We start from the raw sequence: 16,574 nt of genomic DNA, 5'->3' as shown, positions 1-16,574 counted from the left end.
GTTCATTGACCTCTAAGAAGAACAAAGAAAAAGAATTCGGAACACTTATTGAATTTACGTCACTCTTTTTTTTTTGGTAATTTCCACCGATTTATTCTCGTTCGTATGCATTGGTATAACGCCTTGCCGATATTAGTACCAGTAGTTACGATTATGTCCAAAACTAATTAGTAGTTATTAGAATATTTTTGTTTTTTTATTTAATTACGAACCGGTTTATGTTTTACGTTGGCTTATGCTTGGTGGTGTTTGGTGTGATTCCTACAAGGCGTGTGCCCATCCAAGAAGCACACAATAGTTGGTGTGGTAGTTTAGTTAGTCTAAAAAATGCAGGCCTACCTCTACGATGAGCTTTGTTTGTTTTGTTTCGATACTCAAATAGCCAGTGAAGAGGGCTTCCATTATTGGTGTAGGCCAAACGGCTGTATAAAATTAAATATCGTTCAAAATGCTATTGTTTGTTCATTTCCACTGCGCTATGGTTGTTGTATGCTTAACTCTCTATAGTAAATTCCTGTTGGCATATCTACTTGTTACATAGTTTAGAATTGGTTAAATATGTGGCATATGATGCTGTGTTCAATTACAAACAAAACACATGATTTTTTATACATTGAAAACCTTTTTTTTTTGCTAACTCATTAGGAGTGTAGATTGCAGCATTCCGCCGCTATGGACATCGTAAAATACTATCAAGCCGTCACATGCGCAACTTAGGTGCGATAAACAAATGATAAGGAGTGTCTCCCATTACTTCGATTACTGGACTTCCAATACAGTCGAACAACTTTGAGATATTTTTCTTTATGATAGTCTAACTTTAATGCTGGTAATCATAACAAGTGTACAAAAGCTGGGCACCCTAACGCAAACATTCAACACATAAAAAAGCATCCACACTCACGTCGACTGTCGTAAATTTAGATTTCCTCCCTGCTTGGAGCCACTCAAACCTGGTTCAATTTTGGCACGGTTTTGCCTAATAATTTATACGATAGAAGCCTTATCGAAACAACAAAATTTAATGGAGATAGAAAGAAACAAAAATAACAATTTTACGCCTGAAAAAATAATAAACTCTTATCAGATAATACATTAGCATGGTTCTATCTGTCCGTCAACAAGACGGTAGAAAATCATTTGTTATATTTTTTTTTGTAAATGCCTAACAAACTAGATAAAATAACTCTAAATAAACATCGCAATATGATACACTCTAAATGTACACAGGACAAGAAAAGATTACCGTATGTTTTTCAAGGAAAGCTTGTATTGCTTGCAGCTTTCCTTTGCTCTCTAATTTGCCGTCTCAGCTTTCTTCATAAGAAAATCAACGGGAGAAGTAAAGTACATGTCACAGTAGAAAAGACAAAAAAAATCCCGTTCGAAAAAATAAAGAAAACGTTACTATCTCTGCCTAACTACATTGCTGTGTTTTTCAGCATCAGCTCATTCTGACTAATTCCGATAGGTGCTTCAATCGGCGAATTCGTCCACTTCGATTGTGCCGTTTCCGTTGCTTGCCGCCGCCGAGCTTCCGCCGTTGGTGACAACGGGCACATGCTCCACCAGTTCCACCTTGCTGGGGGACACCTTGACGGCAGGTTCCGCGGTGGCAGCGACCACGACGACGGGAGTGGCAGTGGTGCCGTTGTTTTTCACACTGTCCATGTTCGGCACGTAATCCATCGCCATCAGGCAGGCAAACACGGTCATTATCATCTTCGGTTTCACCTCGGCGATGTCCTCCGGCAGAGCGTACACGCGGGCACCGATCTTGCGGGCCATCGAAACGGCGTACTTGGCGTTTTCGAGGTTTTCCTGGAAAGATAATGGGATGTTGATAAAATTTGATTTTGTTTTTGGTAAAATTTGATATTTGTTTTTGTAAATTGGCAAATTCTACTACTAACATCCTCTTCAAGAACAAATTTTAGTAACTTTTAAAGCTCTAATGGTGTCCACAAACTTCGTGGTTATGAAAGAACATCCGTCTTCTGGTGCTTCGATTCTACGTGCATCAGCTTGATAGTTTTTAGTTTGACCTGCTCCCTCACGTAATGGTTTCGCAAGTCGATGTGTTTGCTGCGGGGTGAATACCCAATTTCCTTTTCGACTAAGGAGTATTGCACTGCGATTGTCGCAGCTAATTTGAACAGGCTCCTGAGCTCCGAATATCTCGCTTCGGAGTTCTCGGAACATTCTGCATGGATAGTAGAGAGTTGCAGCTGACATCGCCATATATTCTACACGGGTCGCGAAGAGCGCAACGATTGTTCCGCTTCTCCACCCTCCCCTATTCCTTCCACGAGTTCCACCCATCAAGCTTGGCTTTCCAAACCCGATTGGTCTGCTTCAGCCCGTATAGCGTTTTTCGTTAATGACACAGCTTTTTGGGATTTTTTTTGTCCACAAATCCTTCCGGTTGTTCCATATAAATTTCCTCCTCCATCAAATCGGTCTGAAGAAATCCCAAGTTGAGCTCAGAATGGCCGAAAACCTCTTGTAAAAGCCAAAAAACAAAATGATCCCAAACAAGACTGAAAATCTCAAAAGGCCAACATAGAAAATGATGAGGTCATTTTCTCAGAATCACCGAAAACCCTTTCTGAAGGCCAAAATAGAAAATGATCCCAAAATGAACTCAGAATCACCGAAAACCTCTTCTAAAGACCAGAATAGGCCGAAATAGAAAATGGTCACAAATTGAGTTTAGAATCGCCTAAAAACCTTTCCAAAAGCCAGAAAAGGCCAAAACAGAAAATGATCTCAGATTGAGCTCAGAAACACCGAAAAGCCCTTCTAAAGGCCAGAAAATGATTCCAAATTGAACTCAGAATCACCGAGAAGCCCTTCTAAGGGCCAGAAAAGGCCAAAATAGAAAATGATCTCAGATTGAGCTCAGAATCGCCGAAAAGCCCTTCTAAAGGCCAGAAAAAGCCAAAAAGAAAATGATCCCAAATTGAACTCAGAAGGACCTAAAACCCCTTCTAAAGGCCAGAAAAGCTCAAAATAAAAAATTATCCCAAATTGAACTCAGAATCGGAGAAAACCCTTTCTAAAGGCCAGAAAAATCCGAAATAGAAAATGATCCCAAATTGAGCATAGAATCACCGAAAAACTCTTCTAAAAGCCAGAAAAGGTCGAAATAGAAAATTATCTCACATTGAGCTCAGAATCGCCGAAAAACCCTTCTAAAGGCCGAAATAAAAAATGATCCCAAATTGAGCTCAGAATCGCCGAAAAACCCTTCTAAAGGCCAGAAAAGGCCGAAATAGGAAATGATCCCAAGTTGAGCTCAGAATCGCCGAAAAACCCTTCTAAAGGCCAGAAAAGGCCGAAATAGAAAATGATCCCAAATTGAGCTCAGAATCGCCGAAAAACCTTTCTAAAGGCCAAAATCAAAAATGATCCCAAATGGAGCTCAGAATCTCCGAAAAACCCTTCTGAAGGCCAGAAAAGACCAAAAAGAAAATGATCCCAAATTAAGCTCAGAATGGCCGAAAAACCCTTTTAAAGGCCAGAAAAGACCGAAAAAGAAAACGATCCCAAATTAAGCTCAGAATCGGCGAAAACCCCTTCTAAAGGCCGAAATAGTAAATGATCCCAGATTGAGCTCAGAATCGCCGAAAAGCCCTTCTAAAGGCCAAAATAGAAAATGATCCCAGATTGAGCTCAGAATCGCCGAAAAACCTTTTTGAAGGCCAGAAAAGACCGAAAAAGAAAATGATCCCAGATTGAGCTCAGAATCGCCGAAAAACCCTTCTAAAGGCCAGAAAAGGCCGAAAAAGAAAATGATCCCAAATTAAGCTCAGAGTGTCCGAAAAGCCCTTTTAAAGACCAGAAAAGGCCAAAATAGAAAATGATCCCAAATTGAGCTTAGAATCGCCGAAAAGCCCTTCTGAAGGCGAGAAAAGACCAAAAAGAAAATGATCCCAAATTAAGCTCAGAATGGCCGAAAATCCCTTTTAAAGACCAGAAAAGGCCGAAATAGAAAATGATTTCAAATTGAGCTCAGAATCGCAGAAAAACCCTTTTAAAGGCCAAAAAAGGCCGAAATAGAAAATGATCCCAAATTGAGCTCAGAACCGCCGAAAAACCCTTCTAAAAGCCAGAAAAGGTCGAAAAAGAAAATTATCTCACATTGAGCTCGGAATCGCCGAAAAACCCTTCTAAAGGCCGAAATAAAAAATGATCCCAAATTGAGCTCAGAATCGCCGAAAAACCCTTCTAAAGGCCAGAAAAGGCCGAAATAGGAAATGATCCCAAGTTGAGCTCAGATTTGCCGAAAAACCCTTCTAAAGGCCAGAAAAGGCCGAAATAGAAAATGATCCCAAATTGAGCTCAGAATCGCCGAAAAACCTTTCTAAAGGCCAAAATCAAAAATGATCCCAAATGGAGCTCAGAATCGCCGAAAAACCCTTCTGAAAGCCAGAAAAGACCAAAAAGAAAATGAACCCAAATTAAGCTCAGAATGGCCGAAAAACCCTTTTAAAGGCCAGAAAAGGCCGAAAAAGAAAACGATCCCAAATTAAGCTCAGAATCGGCGAAAACCCCTTCTAAAGGCCAAAATAGTAAATGATCCCAGATTGAGCTCAGAATCGCCGAAAAGCCCTTCTAAAGGCCAAAATAGAAAATGATCCCAGATTGAGCTCAGAATCGCCGAAAAACCTTTTTGAAGGCCAGAAAAGACCGAAAAAGAAAATGATCCCAGATTGAGCTCAGAATCGCCGAAAAACCCTTCTAAAGGCCAGAAAAGGCCGAAAAAGAAAATGATCCCAAATTAAGCTCAGAGTGGCCGAAAAGCCCTTTTAAAGACCAGAAAAGGCCAAAATAGAAAATGATCCCAAATTGAGCTTAGAATCGCCGAAAAGCCCTTCTGAAGGCGAGAAAAGACCAAAAAGAAAATGATCCCAAATTAAGCTCAGAATGGCCGAAAATCCCTTTTAAAGACCAGAAAAGGCCGAAATAGAAAATGATTTCAAATTGAGCTCAGAATCGCCGAAAAACCCTTTTAAAGGCCAAAAAAGGCCGAAAAAGAAAATGATCCCAGATTGAGCTCAGAATCGCCGAAAAACCCTTCTAAATGCCAGAAAAGGCCGAAAAAGAAAATGATCCCAAATTAAGCTCAGAGTGGCCGAAAAGCCCTTTTAAAGACCAGAAAAGGCCAAAATAGAAAATGATCCCAAATTGAGCCTAGAATCGCCGAAAAGCCCTTCTGAAGGCGAGAAAAGAGCAAAAAGAAAATGATCCCAAATTAAGCTCAGAATGGCCGAAAATCCCTTTTAAAGACCAGAAAAGGCCGAAATAGAAAATGATTTCAAATTGAGCTCAGAATCGCCGAAAAACCCTTCTAAAGGCCAAAAAAGGCCGAAATAGAAAATGATCCCAAATTGAGCTCAGAACCGCCGAAAAACCCTTCTAAAGGCCAAAAAGGTCAAAATATGAAATGATTCCAGATTGAACTCAGAATGGCAGAAAGGCCCTTTTAAAGACCAGAAAAGGCCGAAATAGAAAATGGTATCAAATTGATTTGATAGTCAGTTGATGATCGGATTTCACATCCCACTTCTGCCTTTAAACTTTTATTTAACCACCGGATGCTTCTTTTTGGAGTCACAGTAAACTAGAGATGGTCGGGTATGGGAAATTTGTTACCCGTTCCCGACTCATCGAAAATGTTCAAACCCGTACCTGACCCGAACCCGAAGTCTGGTTTGTTTAAAATACGCGTACCCGACCCGAACCCGAAAAATATCTATTCTAACTACCCGTACCCGATAGAAAAAAACGCCGAAATTGCCGGTACCTGACCCGACCCGTCCTGGTTTTTTTTTAATTTTTTTTTGTTCAACATGCCTGGGTACCTCGTACATTTTATGCACTGATTGTCATATGTGGTTTCTCGAGATGATGGCCGGAGCCAGGCTAGAACCGAGTGTGCGTGTGAACGAATGATAATGAGCCCAGAGTTTCAGGCGGGTGGTCCACTATAAGGAATTGGTCCACTATGAAAAGTGCATGTCTGGTAATGTTTAAAATAAACGACGAGTTTTATAAACACATTAAAGGGTCAAACTAATTTTAAAAGGTCAAAATTTATATAGTTTATAACTTGAGAAAAATTTGATAATTCACTGCATTTGCCAAAAACCTGTAATTTTGAGTATAGATTCGGAGTCATTGATAAATTCTAAAAATCTGTAAAAAACAGATATTAAATAAATAAGTAAATAAATAAATAAATAAATAAATAAATATTTAAGTGCTTAAGTCCAAAATTTGGGTGCAATATCATAAAATTTGATTTTTTTATAACTTTTCAAAACTCAGCATACTGACGTTTTTTGACAAATTAAAAAAAAATATATCATTACTTTGAAACGCTCTGCAGCTTCAATTATAGCTTGATTTTTTTTGGCCTCGAAGAAAAAGTTGATTTGTAGTTAGTTTTTATTACCTATTGTAATATATAATATTGTTTTAATTTTTATAAAGACAATTTTTTTTTTGCGAAATTTTGTTGATTTGAGGAGTTGTGCAAAAACTACGTAAGCTGTTTCTGTAAAGAGGACGCCCTGTGGCGTTGCTTGTGGTTAAAGATCATATAATTCTGTTTAATAAAAAAGTTAGGGGAGAAGTGCTAAAAAATCATGAAAAAATAATTCACGTGCTTTATGAACGTCTCCAAATAAAAAGTGGAATGGAGATTCGTGTTCAGCACCCCAAAATTAAGTATATACCATATTTTTTGTCTTATTTATCGACACTTTTTTTTTTAACTTGGCAAGCATTTGTATTAAGTCGCCCCACTGTGCAATGCTCCGCGGTTTTCCTGACAGTTATGAAAAAAGCCCGACAAAAACTCCATTTAAATCAAAACCGTTGCAGGAAGAACTATTCAATCTAACATTAGAAAGCGATAGCATGATGTCATTCCCTTGGTGCATAGACTGCCGACAACTGTCAGAATAGGTATTGGGCGATCTCTCGTTGAGTGATGATGGGCGATTTTCCCTCCGATCTTACCGATTATCGACATTAAGAAAACACCCAAGCTTGAAATGATAAAAACTAAATTCTCACAATGCACGAAAATTGAATTACCCGTACCCGACCAATTGAGAATTTTTCAAACCCGTACCCGACCCGAACCCGAAGCCTTGGTTTTTTAATTACCCGTACCCGACCCGAACCCGTAGAATATTTTTTGGTGTACCCGAAACCCGACCCGAACCCGTCGGGTACGGGTCGAGTACGGGTTTCAGGTAAAAATACCCGTACCCGACCATCTCTACAGTAAACCCATTCGTCGTGGATCGGTGGCTCAAAGTCGCAATAGCTTTCGTCCACAAATCTTTTCATCTCACCGCCAAGAAGTGTTCGGTTTCTTGGCTTGTGTATTTCAAGCCATTGGTTGTTCGTAGTCGCTTGATGTTTTTCGGTTTGTTTCTCAGCAAAAGCCTTGAAATCCTTTAAAAGTCAAGCATCTGCTTGAACTGAGGAAGTAGACAAACACCTTTCTACTAGTATCGTCGAAGAATGTCAGAGGATATTTGCTTTCGCCTTTCGAAACGTTTTCCATCGACCCACATTAATCTAAAGCTTGGTCTAGTGCCCTTACACTTGAATAGCTGACAATGCCACTTCCATAATACAGAATAACTGCATCCCGGTAGCTACTTTGGGCTCTGTTGGTGCAGATGACCCATTCATTCAAGCTTGCTGATTTGCCGGACATAACTTGTAGAGGCCACATGCCTTCCTGCCAGCAGCGACTAGCAGGTTGGATTGCGTTCGCTCTTCACAAGTATCCTCTAGGAAGAATACACGATATCCGCTGTTGGAAATTTTGCTCAGAGACATTTAATTGAGCGCTAGGTCTAGACTGTAAAGGACATTAACCATTGTCTAATCGCATGAATAACCTTCCACATCTATTACTAGGTTCACTGTCCCGTTTTCAACCACCGGAGATTCCGCATCGTTCGCCACGTTGATATGCTGTACAAACTGTTTGGCAGCATTCGAAATGACCTTGCAGTGGCACATCTGAAACGCTGTTCGTTCGCGTCAAATGACGCTTCACGAGCACTTAACGCAGCATACTTGCCTGATTTCTTCTTCTTCTTGTTATTGGCCTCACGCTTCTGACATTCCGATGCAAAATGCCCCAAACGCTTACATTGCAGCTTTCTCCTTCTGCTTCGTCTTAGGATGACTGTAGAACGCACCGTCGCCGGAACTGGACTTCGTTACACTGCTCGTCATTACATCGTGGAGGATTATTTGCCTTTACTACATCCGCGGAAATCTTGGTCCGGGCGTCTCGAGGCTCATAATTATAAGCTCGTACATCTCCTTTAGGCCCATCAGAAGAAAACTCGCTGACCACGCATCGTCGACTTTGAAACCAAGTTTAGAGAGCTTGTGACTGGTTGACATCAGCAGACTTAAGTACTCCTCAACGGAATTGCATTCGGACAGCCGAATACTGGGTAGTTTCCGCAATAAGCCAATCCGTCATCCTGGCTGGAATGCATTTTTCAAATTCTCTTATGTCGCTTTAGCCGTTTCTGCACTCTGAACCAGACTGTATTTCACTGGCTCGATACAGAGACTGGACGTTGAAAATGCTCAAAGGAACCCTCTACCGGAGCCTCTTCATCCCGGGTAACAGCTTCTCCAGTACCTTCTCAAATCAGGACACAATTTCTTCCTCCGTCCTTTCCTCGTTTAGCCTGATTCAAGACATTTTGTTATTTAAACAGCCTTTTTTACTTTAAGCTATACAGCCTTAGTTACGGAAAACAGCACTAAATGCTCGTCAAGTTTTGATAAGCCATTTAATTCAACATAAATTTTCACTCTGTATGTATTTAGTGGTCAACTTTGAAATAATTATCTACTGTAGGAATTAAGCTAACATCAGAAGTTAATCGCAGAGGAAAATTCTAAAATAGAAACAGTCTCTTCTTTACCGACTCACTCGCGCTCGACAGCAACACAGCGCGCGCATGCGCTGTCTGTCCTATTTTTTCTGTTTGTTTCCTACATCTTCGACACTCTCTTTCTCTCTCATTTCAACTGCCCACATCTGAGATTCATTCTAGCGAACCAAAGTGCTGTTCATGATTATTAAACACTCACCTCGGGGTTGCCACCATCCTTCACGTTGTCGTAGTTAATGCTGCCCGGCTTGATGACATCGATCAAATCGATCACGACCTTGCCGTCGGCAATGCTCGAGTCCTGGAAATTCCTTAAGCTGGTACTCTTGCCGGCGTTCTGTAGCTTCGAGTTTACCCACTGTACGATTTCCCGCTCGATAATCGGATTGCCGGTGTTAGCCAACCGCGATAAAACTGACAGCGTGTATGCACGCATCAACTGCCAGATGAGTGCTAAAAGAAAATATTACACGTGATTAGACGTGATTCACGTTGAGAAATAAAATAAATCAACCCTACCGAGTGTGAGTGTAGCATTGCCATCGCTCAGATCCTGACCGGCGATGCCGACTAGAGAAAACTTGAGCTGCTTGCCCAGCTCGACCGCGTAGTTGCAATTTTCCAGCTTCTCCATGAACTTACGCAGCGGTGTAAACTTTTGATGTACCTTCTTCCAGTTCACGATGCCCGGCTGGATGATGTCGAACAGCTGGAAGATGATGATACCGTCCGCCAAATCCGAGTACAGCCAGTTGACGTGCGGTTTCACACCCATCGAGTTCATCCAGTTGCGATAGGCTGACGAAATCGAAAGTTGATTTTGAGAGATTAACGCGTGTTTTCGCTTTCTAGTTTTGGCAGCGTGAAATTAAATCGTACAAAAGATAAACTTACTCTTTTCTTCACGCGTTTCCTCGATCGATTCGAGGCCCTCGATTTCTTCGGGCTGGTCCAGCCCGGGATGGTTGTTGAACAGATTGGCAACGAAGGCCAAATTCAGCTTGTACACCCCGTTAACGACGTCCTGTGGAGTCACGAATGAGCGGCAGTTCAGTTTGGCGGCCTGCTGCAGCATCACTTCCGCCCGATTGATAGCGTTTGGTTCCTGACAAAAAAAAAATGGAATTTGAGTTGTTTGTTGGTTAATTTGAATGTTTAGCTTACCCTGAGCGCCTCGATTGTGACGCCCGCATCCTTGGGGGCAATCTGATTCAGCAGATAGGTGTACACTTCCGAATCGGAAATGTCACTCTGGAAGTTGGTACAACGACGTGCAATTCCAGCACGCTCGAGATGGTGATTAACCCATCGCAGGAGAATTGCCTCGGGTGAAAGTTTCATAAGATCTTCCAAACGTTCGCCATCGGACAGCAGGGTCGCAAGTCCCGGACAGCTGTCGAGAGTGATGTGGCTAAACAGACCGATGCGGATGATCTGCCAGAGTAACCCGAGCACCAAATGAGGCTTGCCTTTAGCCAAATCGTGGGCGTCAATATTAACAATATTACATCCAATGGCTTGTGACGATACCAAAGCCAGCGTAAGGTTCTCGAATTTTGTGTACACCGTGAGGTTCTTTTTGTTGATCGCTCGCTCGTCGATGGTGTCCGGGCACGAATGGTTGATGATCTTGCACAGCAAGATACCGTCCTTGATTTTATCGTACAGCTGCTTTCCTTCCGGATCCAGCGGTAGCAGGTGCTTGAGGTCGTGATCGTAGCTCAGATTGGAGTTGATCCAATCGCTGAAGGCCAACTGTTCCTCGATCCGAACCGAGTGCGTCGTTCCGGCGGCAGATGAATCCGACATGCCACCCAGCGTTTCCAGGTTCTCTTTTTTCGAAACAACCGTTTTGAATGTGCTGGCGACGTCCTTCGCCTTCAGGTCCAGGCACAGGGTTTCGAATTCGTCGTACGACAGTTTGCCCATGTTCTGCGACCGTTGCTTGTTGCTGTACTCGTCGATCATCAGGCGGACCTGGTAACCGGGCAGCTTGAAACCGACCTGGTCTAGGGCATCTTTTAGCTCTTTCAGCTCGATGAAGCCGTCTTTGTTGGTGTCAATCTGTAAGAGATAAAAGAGAAAGAGTTAGGTTTCGTTGTTGAAGTTCCGTAAGTATGGACTAAATTTCCGGTATGCGCGTGCGCATCCGTCTGATTTACGACCGCCGCTCACTCAATACAATCGGTCTGGTCGGTCGTTCGTTATTACGTAAATCAGACTGGGCTGGAATCAGCACTCCTCACCCAGCTGTTTTTGTTTGTTCTACATCCGCAAGCAAAATGCCGCGCGCTGGTTCCTGTGAACCACTGCACGTGAGGGGAAACACGTGCAAAGAAATCAGGAGTCGCGGGGGGACGTGGGAATTCTAAGCTCGTTCGTAATTCGAACGCTAGATTCTTAACGTTGGAAAGGGAAGAATGAAAACAATGCAGAGAACGAAATTATAGTGGCTAAACGCGTAATTGGATTAAGAATCAATTAAATGAACATTTCCCAGTTATGGCGCTTCGCTTTTCAGCTTCATTTTTTTCTCTCGTTTCTGTCTGTCGAATGTTGCACGGGGTGCTCTTTTCTGTTTTATGAGCCTTTTTTCTATGAGCGATTCATTGGGTGAGCAAAAGCGTGTGCTGGAAGAAAGCTTTAAATTTTAATGTAGCAGATTTGAGCCGATAGATGAGACTAAAATCAGTTGAAAAGTCAGTTGTTCGATGTGAAACGAACGTTTTTATAGATGGGTTTTCATGTGGCAATTAGTACCCGAGCGAGCGTAAATCAGCGATGATTGTTGTTATCTGTGCTGTTAAAAATCCACTTTAAAATTACCGAGCCTTGCCCTGATGTAAATCAATCGCACTCACAATCGAGGGCGCGCGGGTTGTAAAAGCGGAAAGTAATAAAAAACCGTTGAATTACCAATTGTCTAGAGTTAGCTAAGTCTGCAGTTTCATATTTCACATGATAGAGACATAAATCATTTTACAGGAATTACCGTATGCGGTAAACCTCTACTCGTGCTCAAAGGATCATTACAAAGTTTTCCTGACGCAGTTTTCAGTTCACAGTTACATACATACGCCCCTCGGTTATGTGTACATAATAACATTAAATGTCATGACAGCACTTTTTCGATCTAGTCACCGTTTGTTTGTCTTAGTCAAAGATTTCAAAACATTACCAGCTGACAACGTGTATGTAGAAAAAAAAACTCAGGTTAAAAAAGTGACTCACATGAGCGCATTAGCTCAGAGATAATACAAGCTTTGTGAATAAGGAATTTTTGTCACCACTCAACAATTTCCTGTTCTAATCTAACCCTCTCAACATACTTCACCGTTTCAGCACGACTTCGCTGTTGTTGATTTCCTTCGGCCAGCTATTATCACTTGTAACCTGTCGCTAAAATCCACCCAGCCGGACGGACACGTGCGACGAACGGAAAAGAGGAACATCATTATACGGAACACTGTTCATTGTTTCGAACACGATCAGCTGCACTCCGCTACGTGCGGCCACAAAAACATTGATTAATAATGTAGGTACTGGCTGACGCGATAGAAACAGATAGCGGTACCCGTTAAGCCGGCGCGCCCTTGACTGACGGTGGATTATAAAGTGAATTCGTGAAGGAAATTTAAGGTTCGTTTTGTTTTCACCTTTTTGAAGCAATCAAAAGGAAAACACATGCGACTTCTATGCGAAATCTCTCGAATTTCGATTTATACTTTTCCTTCCGACTTTCATACCATGCCGTGTGTCAAACCGTAGTGAAGCGTCATATTAGTGTCGTCGACAAGAGACGGGCAAAATTAAAATCTAATCAATAATTTATAATCCTCGTGGTTCCGCTCCGCAGTGTCACCGGAATTCCGAACGACATCAGCAGCAAAAGTGAAGAGGTGAAAAAATACCCCAATGAAGTCTGCGTCACTTTATCCATCACACACTACCGAATGAAATTTGAGTTGAAATTGAATCCGTGACAAGTGTTATATCTTACGGGAAGTCTACTGTTTAATTAGTGCTCTTGTAATACAATGAAACGCACTCAATTCTTCAACAACTTTCAGCACGACTGCTGGTAATAAATCTTTGAAGTTACACAGCATTTGTTGATTATTCATGTGTAAGGATTTTTTTTCAACGCCGAAAATGCTCGAACAACGTTAGCAATCAAATGAAAAACAGCTACGAAAATATAACTTTTTGGAGAGATTTTGAAATATCAATGTTATTAACGGAACGGAATAAAATCAGAATCGAAAATACATTTTTCGAGAAATGATCAACAGGTACCAAATTGGCAGGATAGAAAGCGGCTCGGTAAAGAAGAGTATGTAGTGGAAGGATGAAACCTCGCACACACAAGCACGGGTATAAATGATAAGTGACATCAGTAAAAGATAAATTGTCACCCAATATGGCACCAGAAGAGAGCTTGGAGTCTAGACATCGACTCCAGATGCCATTTTAAAATTCAAGGTGATAACTTCCGGACTCTGGGAAATGGTCGAATATCAGTATTTTCGGAACTGAGATATTAATCAGAGGTCAAAAATCGACCACAGAAGCCATCTTGATTTTTTTCAGGGCGACCACATTTATTCCAGAAAGTTATTTTATTAGTGTTGGACGAGAGTTGACATGAATATATTGATACAAGTCTATCGTAGCCTTATGGTTTATCATTCAAAGAATTATTAAGGAGGAGAACTTACCCCTAGCGACCATTGTCGAATGCAATAATGTAAGGAATGTAAAAACATCCTCATGTAGCCTTTGTTTTGTGTTATTTTGCTGTGAGGTGCCTAATTTGTCAACTTCTTGTTTATTGTCCTTTAGGTTTGATTTGACTCTAAAAGGGTGTTATGGTTAAAAATTGGTCATCTTTAACTTCCAGTATTATTTTTATCGTGTATCATTTTAAAGGTGTGTGTGTTGATTTCGATATTTGCTCTTCAGTTGTGAAAATAGCGTCGAAGCAAGAGAAACAACACATAAAAATTTTGCTCGCGCATCGCGAAAATCCAAATTCGCACACCAAGTTGGCAACATTATTGAATGTGGCCAAATCAACCGTCACCAACGTAATAAAAGTCTTTGGAGAACGTTTGTCGACCGCCAGGAAAACAGGATCGGGGAGCAATCGAAATCCGAAGGCCTCAAAAACGACGAAAAGGTAGGCAGCAGTTTTAAGCGGAATCCCAACATTCGTCCGAGATGTCGCAAGCAAGCTGGGAGTTTCTTCTACAACTGTGGACATGAATATGATATGGCATCGGAAAAAAAAGGTGGCATACACAGATTCTCAAACACATTGAGCTGTCGAAGTTTGCAAAATAATATCGCGTGTCGCAGGCCATCCGTTTTTGCGGTTTGAAGAACAACATTTTCATCGCCAAAGGTTCCGTCAACTAGGAAATTCATGTGCAGAAGTGCCTGAAAAAAAACATCTGTTACAACACAGTTGTTTCGCTCTGTTTTGGCCGGATTTGGCATCTCGTCATTACGGATAAAAGGTCAAGGAGTGGTATGCCGCGAAGAACGTCCAGGTGGTGCCAAAGAACATGAGCCCTCCCAACACACCAGAGCGCCACCCTATAGAAAAATACGGGGCTATCGAACTTCAAGAAGACACTGAAGGCAGTTGTCAACGAGATACAGTTCAAGACTAATTGGCGTTCTGCGTCGAACAAAGTAACCAAGAAGGCTGTACAAAACTTGATAAAAAGAAAGCTTGAGTCAATACTTTTCCTTTACTCTGTACGAAATGAACTTAATAAAGAAACATGATTTGGATTTTCAATAAAAAAGGACCGATTTACTAACATTTTTGTTTGACCTATTTTTGACCGTAAATACCCTTTATTCAGAGCTCAATTTGGAATCATTATCTTTCCCAACAAGGTTTAAAATTTTGGCCTTTTCTTGTTCTAAGAAGCTTTTTTTTCGAGTTTCTGCGCTTAATTTGGGAAATTTTTTATTGTCTCTAGAAATGTTATTTTGCTATTCAGTCTGACTCTCATTTGGTCAGTGTTAAGTCAGACCGGACCAAGTGACATTTTGATCATTTCGAGAGAAACGAGTTTGAAGTTTGTTGCTCTGGGAATTTTAAAGTTTCCAATATTTTTGCGCAGTTTTGATGTTATAAGTTGTAGTAACCTTCTACCTTTACCATGCAATGTGACAATTGAAAAAAAGGAGTGCCGTGAGCTCAGAAAGGACAGGTTTGTAACTGATTAAATGTACTTGGTCCACTCTGATTGAATCAAAGAAGAATCATTAATGACTTGGTCCATTATGACTGAGCATTTGAACAAATAATTTTAGTACATTGATCGTCGAACAGTCAACAAGTTTTTAATCTACATGGTTGGCTTCTGCGACATCAACAATTATTGAAAATAGTTTGAATAAACTTGAAACTATGTTTGTTTCAACAAATTAATGGTAGGAGCGGAATGTTTCAATGGAACAAAAATATGGTTAATTTACTCATATAAGTTATTCGTAATCATCCACTTTCTCTGCAACTTTGGCCAAAATTGCCGTAGAATTGATGATGGACTGGATGGTTTCCTCGTGTTTTGGTTCTGGAATTTCTGTCACGTTTGGAAATTGTGGAATGTTGTGTCACCCACACAAATGACTAACGTTTCTCATTTATGTGTTCAATCAGAGTGGACCATGTACCTTTTCCTCATTTACTGGTAAAGTATACTTTCTTGACTAACGGGCAATGAAGCATTCCGATAAGTTGCCTGATAGTGTTGAAATTCATTTATGTTAACTTCAAACCGATGCTGTAAATTCCAATAATTTCAACTTTTTTCTGCTTAACACATGGTTCACTTTGTCTGCACACTATAAGGCATGATATCAGGTCATGTGACAGCAATAAACGGTCCAAAAACACATCCAAAACCACGGCAGTGCGTGAAACTTTACAGATTCCGATAGGGGCTGAGTGTTAGAGTTCTCTGATACAAAGAAATCTGGAAAAACGCTTGAAAATTCTTCCGTTCGCTCGCTTTTATCAATAGCTGACCGAAGGCAGTCTCCTTGGAAATAAACACTTGGTCCATTCTGACTGAACACTGTAATCGCTTTTCATTGGTCATGCAGACAAAAATCATGCTGTTATTTCTGCTGTTTTAGAGATAAATAAAATCTGATTGTTGTGTGATGTAGCTGAAGAAAATCTTTATCCAATACTATCGTTAACTCGTTTTTTTTTTTTAAATTTTGCGACTTGGTCCGGTCTGACTTAACACCGACCATTTGAGGTCATTTTCTTTTTTGACCCTTTTCGTAAATTATTACTCTTTTTTAGTAAGTAGTCGAATTTCATAAAATTTGTTTGATTAAGAAAAGTTAGGAAGAGTAAACGTTGAAATAGTAATTTGTTTGTTGAAATAGTAGTTCTATTATTGGCATGTCCATTTGTAGAGCAGCGCTCCTAGTGTTCGAGTTGAACAGCTGTGGTCCGGTCTGAAAATCACAAAAACACTGTGTTTAGTCTGCTTCGTAGTGGAAGATATAATCGGCAGCTGAACTGAAAGGTATAAAGGGCGATCAAGGTAAATCGGATCGGGATACCCCTTTCCGACCGGGCCCATATAA

The 16,574-nt window shown here is 40.9% G+C and overlaps 1 protein-coding gene across 2 annotated transcripts in view; it reads right to left on the bottom strand.

Moving 5' to 3' along the window:
- Nucleotides 1-91: 91 nt before the first annotated feature.
- LOC129718751 (plastin-1) overlaps nucleotides 92-16,574 on the bottom strand; it is an 87,404-nt gene continuing 70,921 nt past the window's right edge. Inside the window, exons 2-6 of one of the 2 annotated variants that reach the window (XM_055669799.1) lie at nucleotides 10,116-11,015; nucleotides 9,846-10,056; nucleotides 9,471-9,749; nucleotides 9,151-9,404; nucleotides 92-1,821 (exon numbers count right to left, since the gene is read on the bottom strand). In XM_055669799.1, coding sequence (XP_055525774.1) covers nucleotides 1,477-1,821; nucleotides 9,151-9,404; nucleotides 9,471-9,749; nucleotides 9,846-10,056; nucleotides 10,116-11,015 — 1,989 coding nt within the window. In that variant the 3' untranslated portion in view covers nucleotides 92-1,476. The remainder of the gene's footprint in view (nucleotides 1,822-9,150; nucleotides 9,405-9,470; nucleotides 9,750-9,845; nucleotides 10,057-10,115; nucleotides 11,016-16,574) is intronic. The other variant, XM_055669798.1, reaches the window with a different exon arrangement.

This window comes from Wyeomyia smithii, chromosome 1 (genome assembly GCF_029784165.1).
Source record: "Wyeomyia smithii strain HCP4-BCI-WySm-NY-G18 chromosome 1, ASM2978416v1, whole genome shotgun sequence".
NCBI lineage: Eukaryota > Metazoa > Arthropoda > Insecta > Diptera > Culicidae > Wyeomyia > Wyeomyia smithii.
This window is presented reverse-complemented; position numbering and strand designations above follow the sequence as displayed.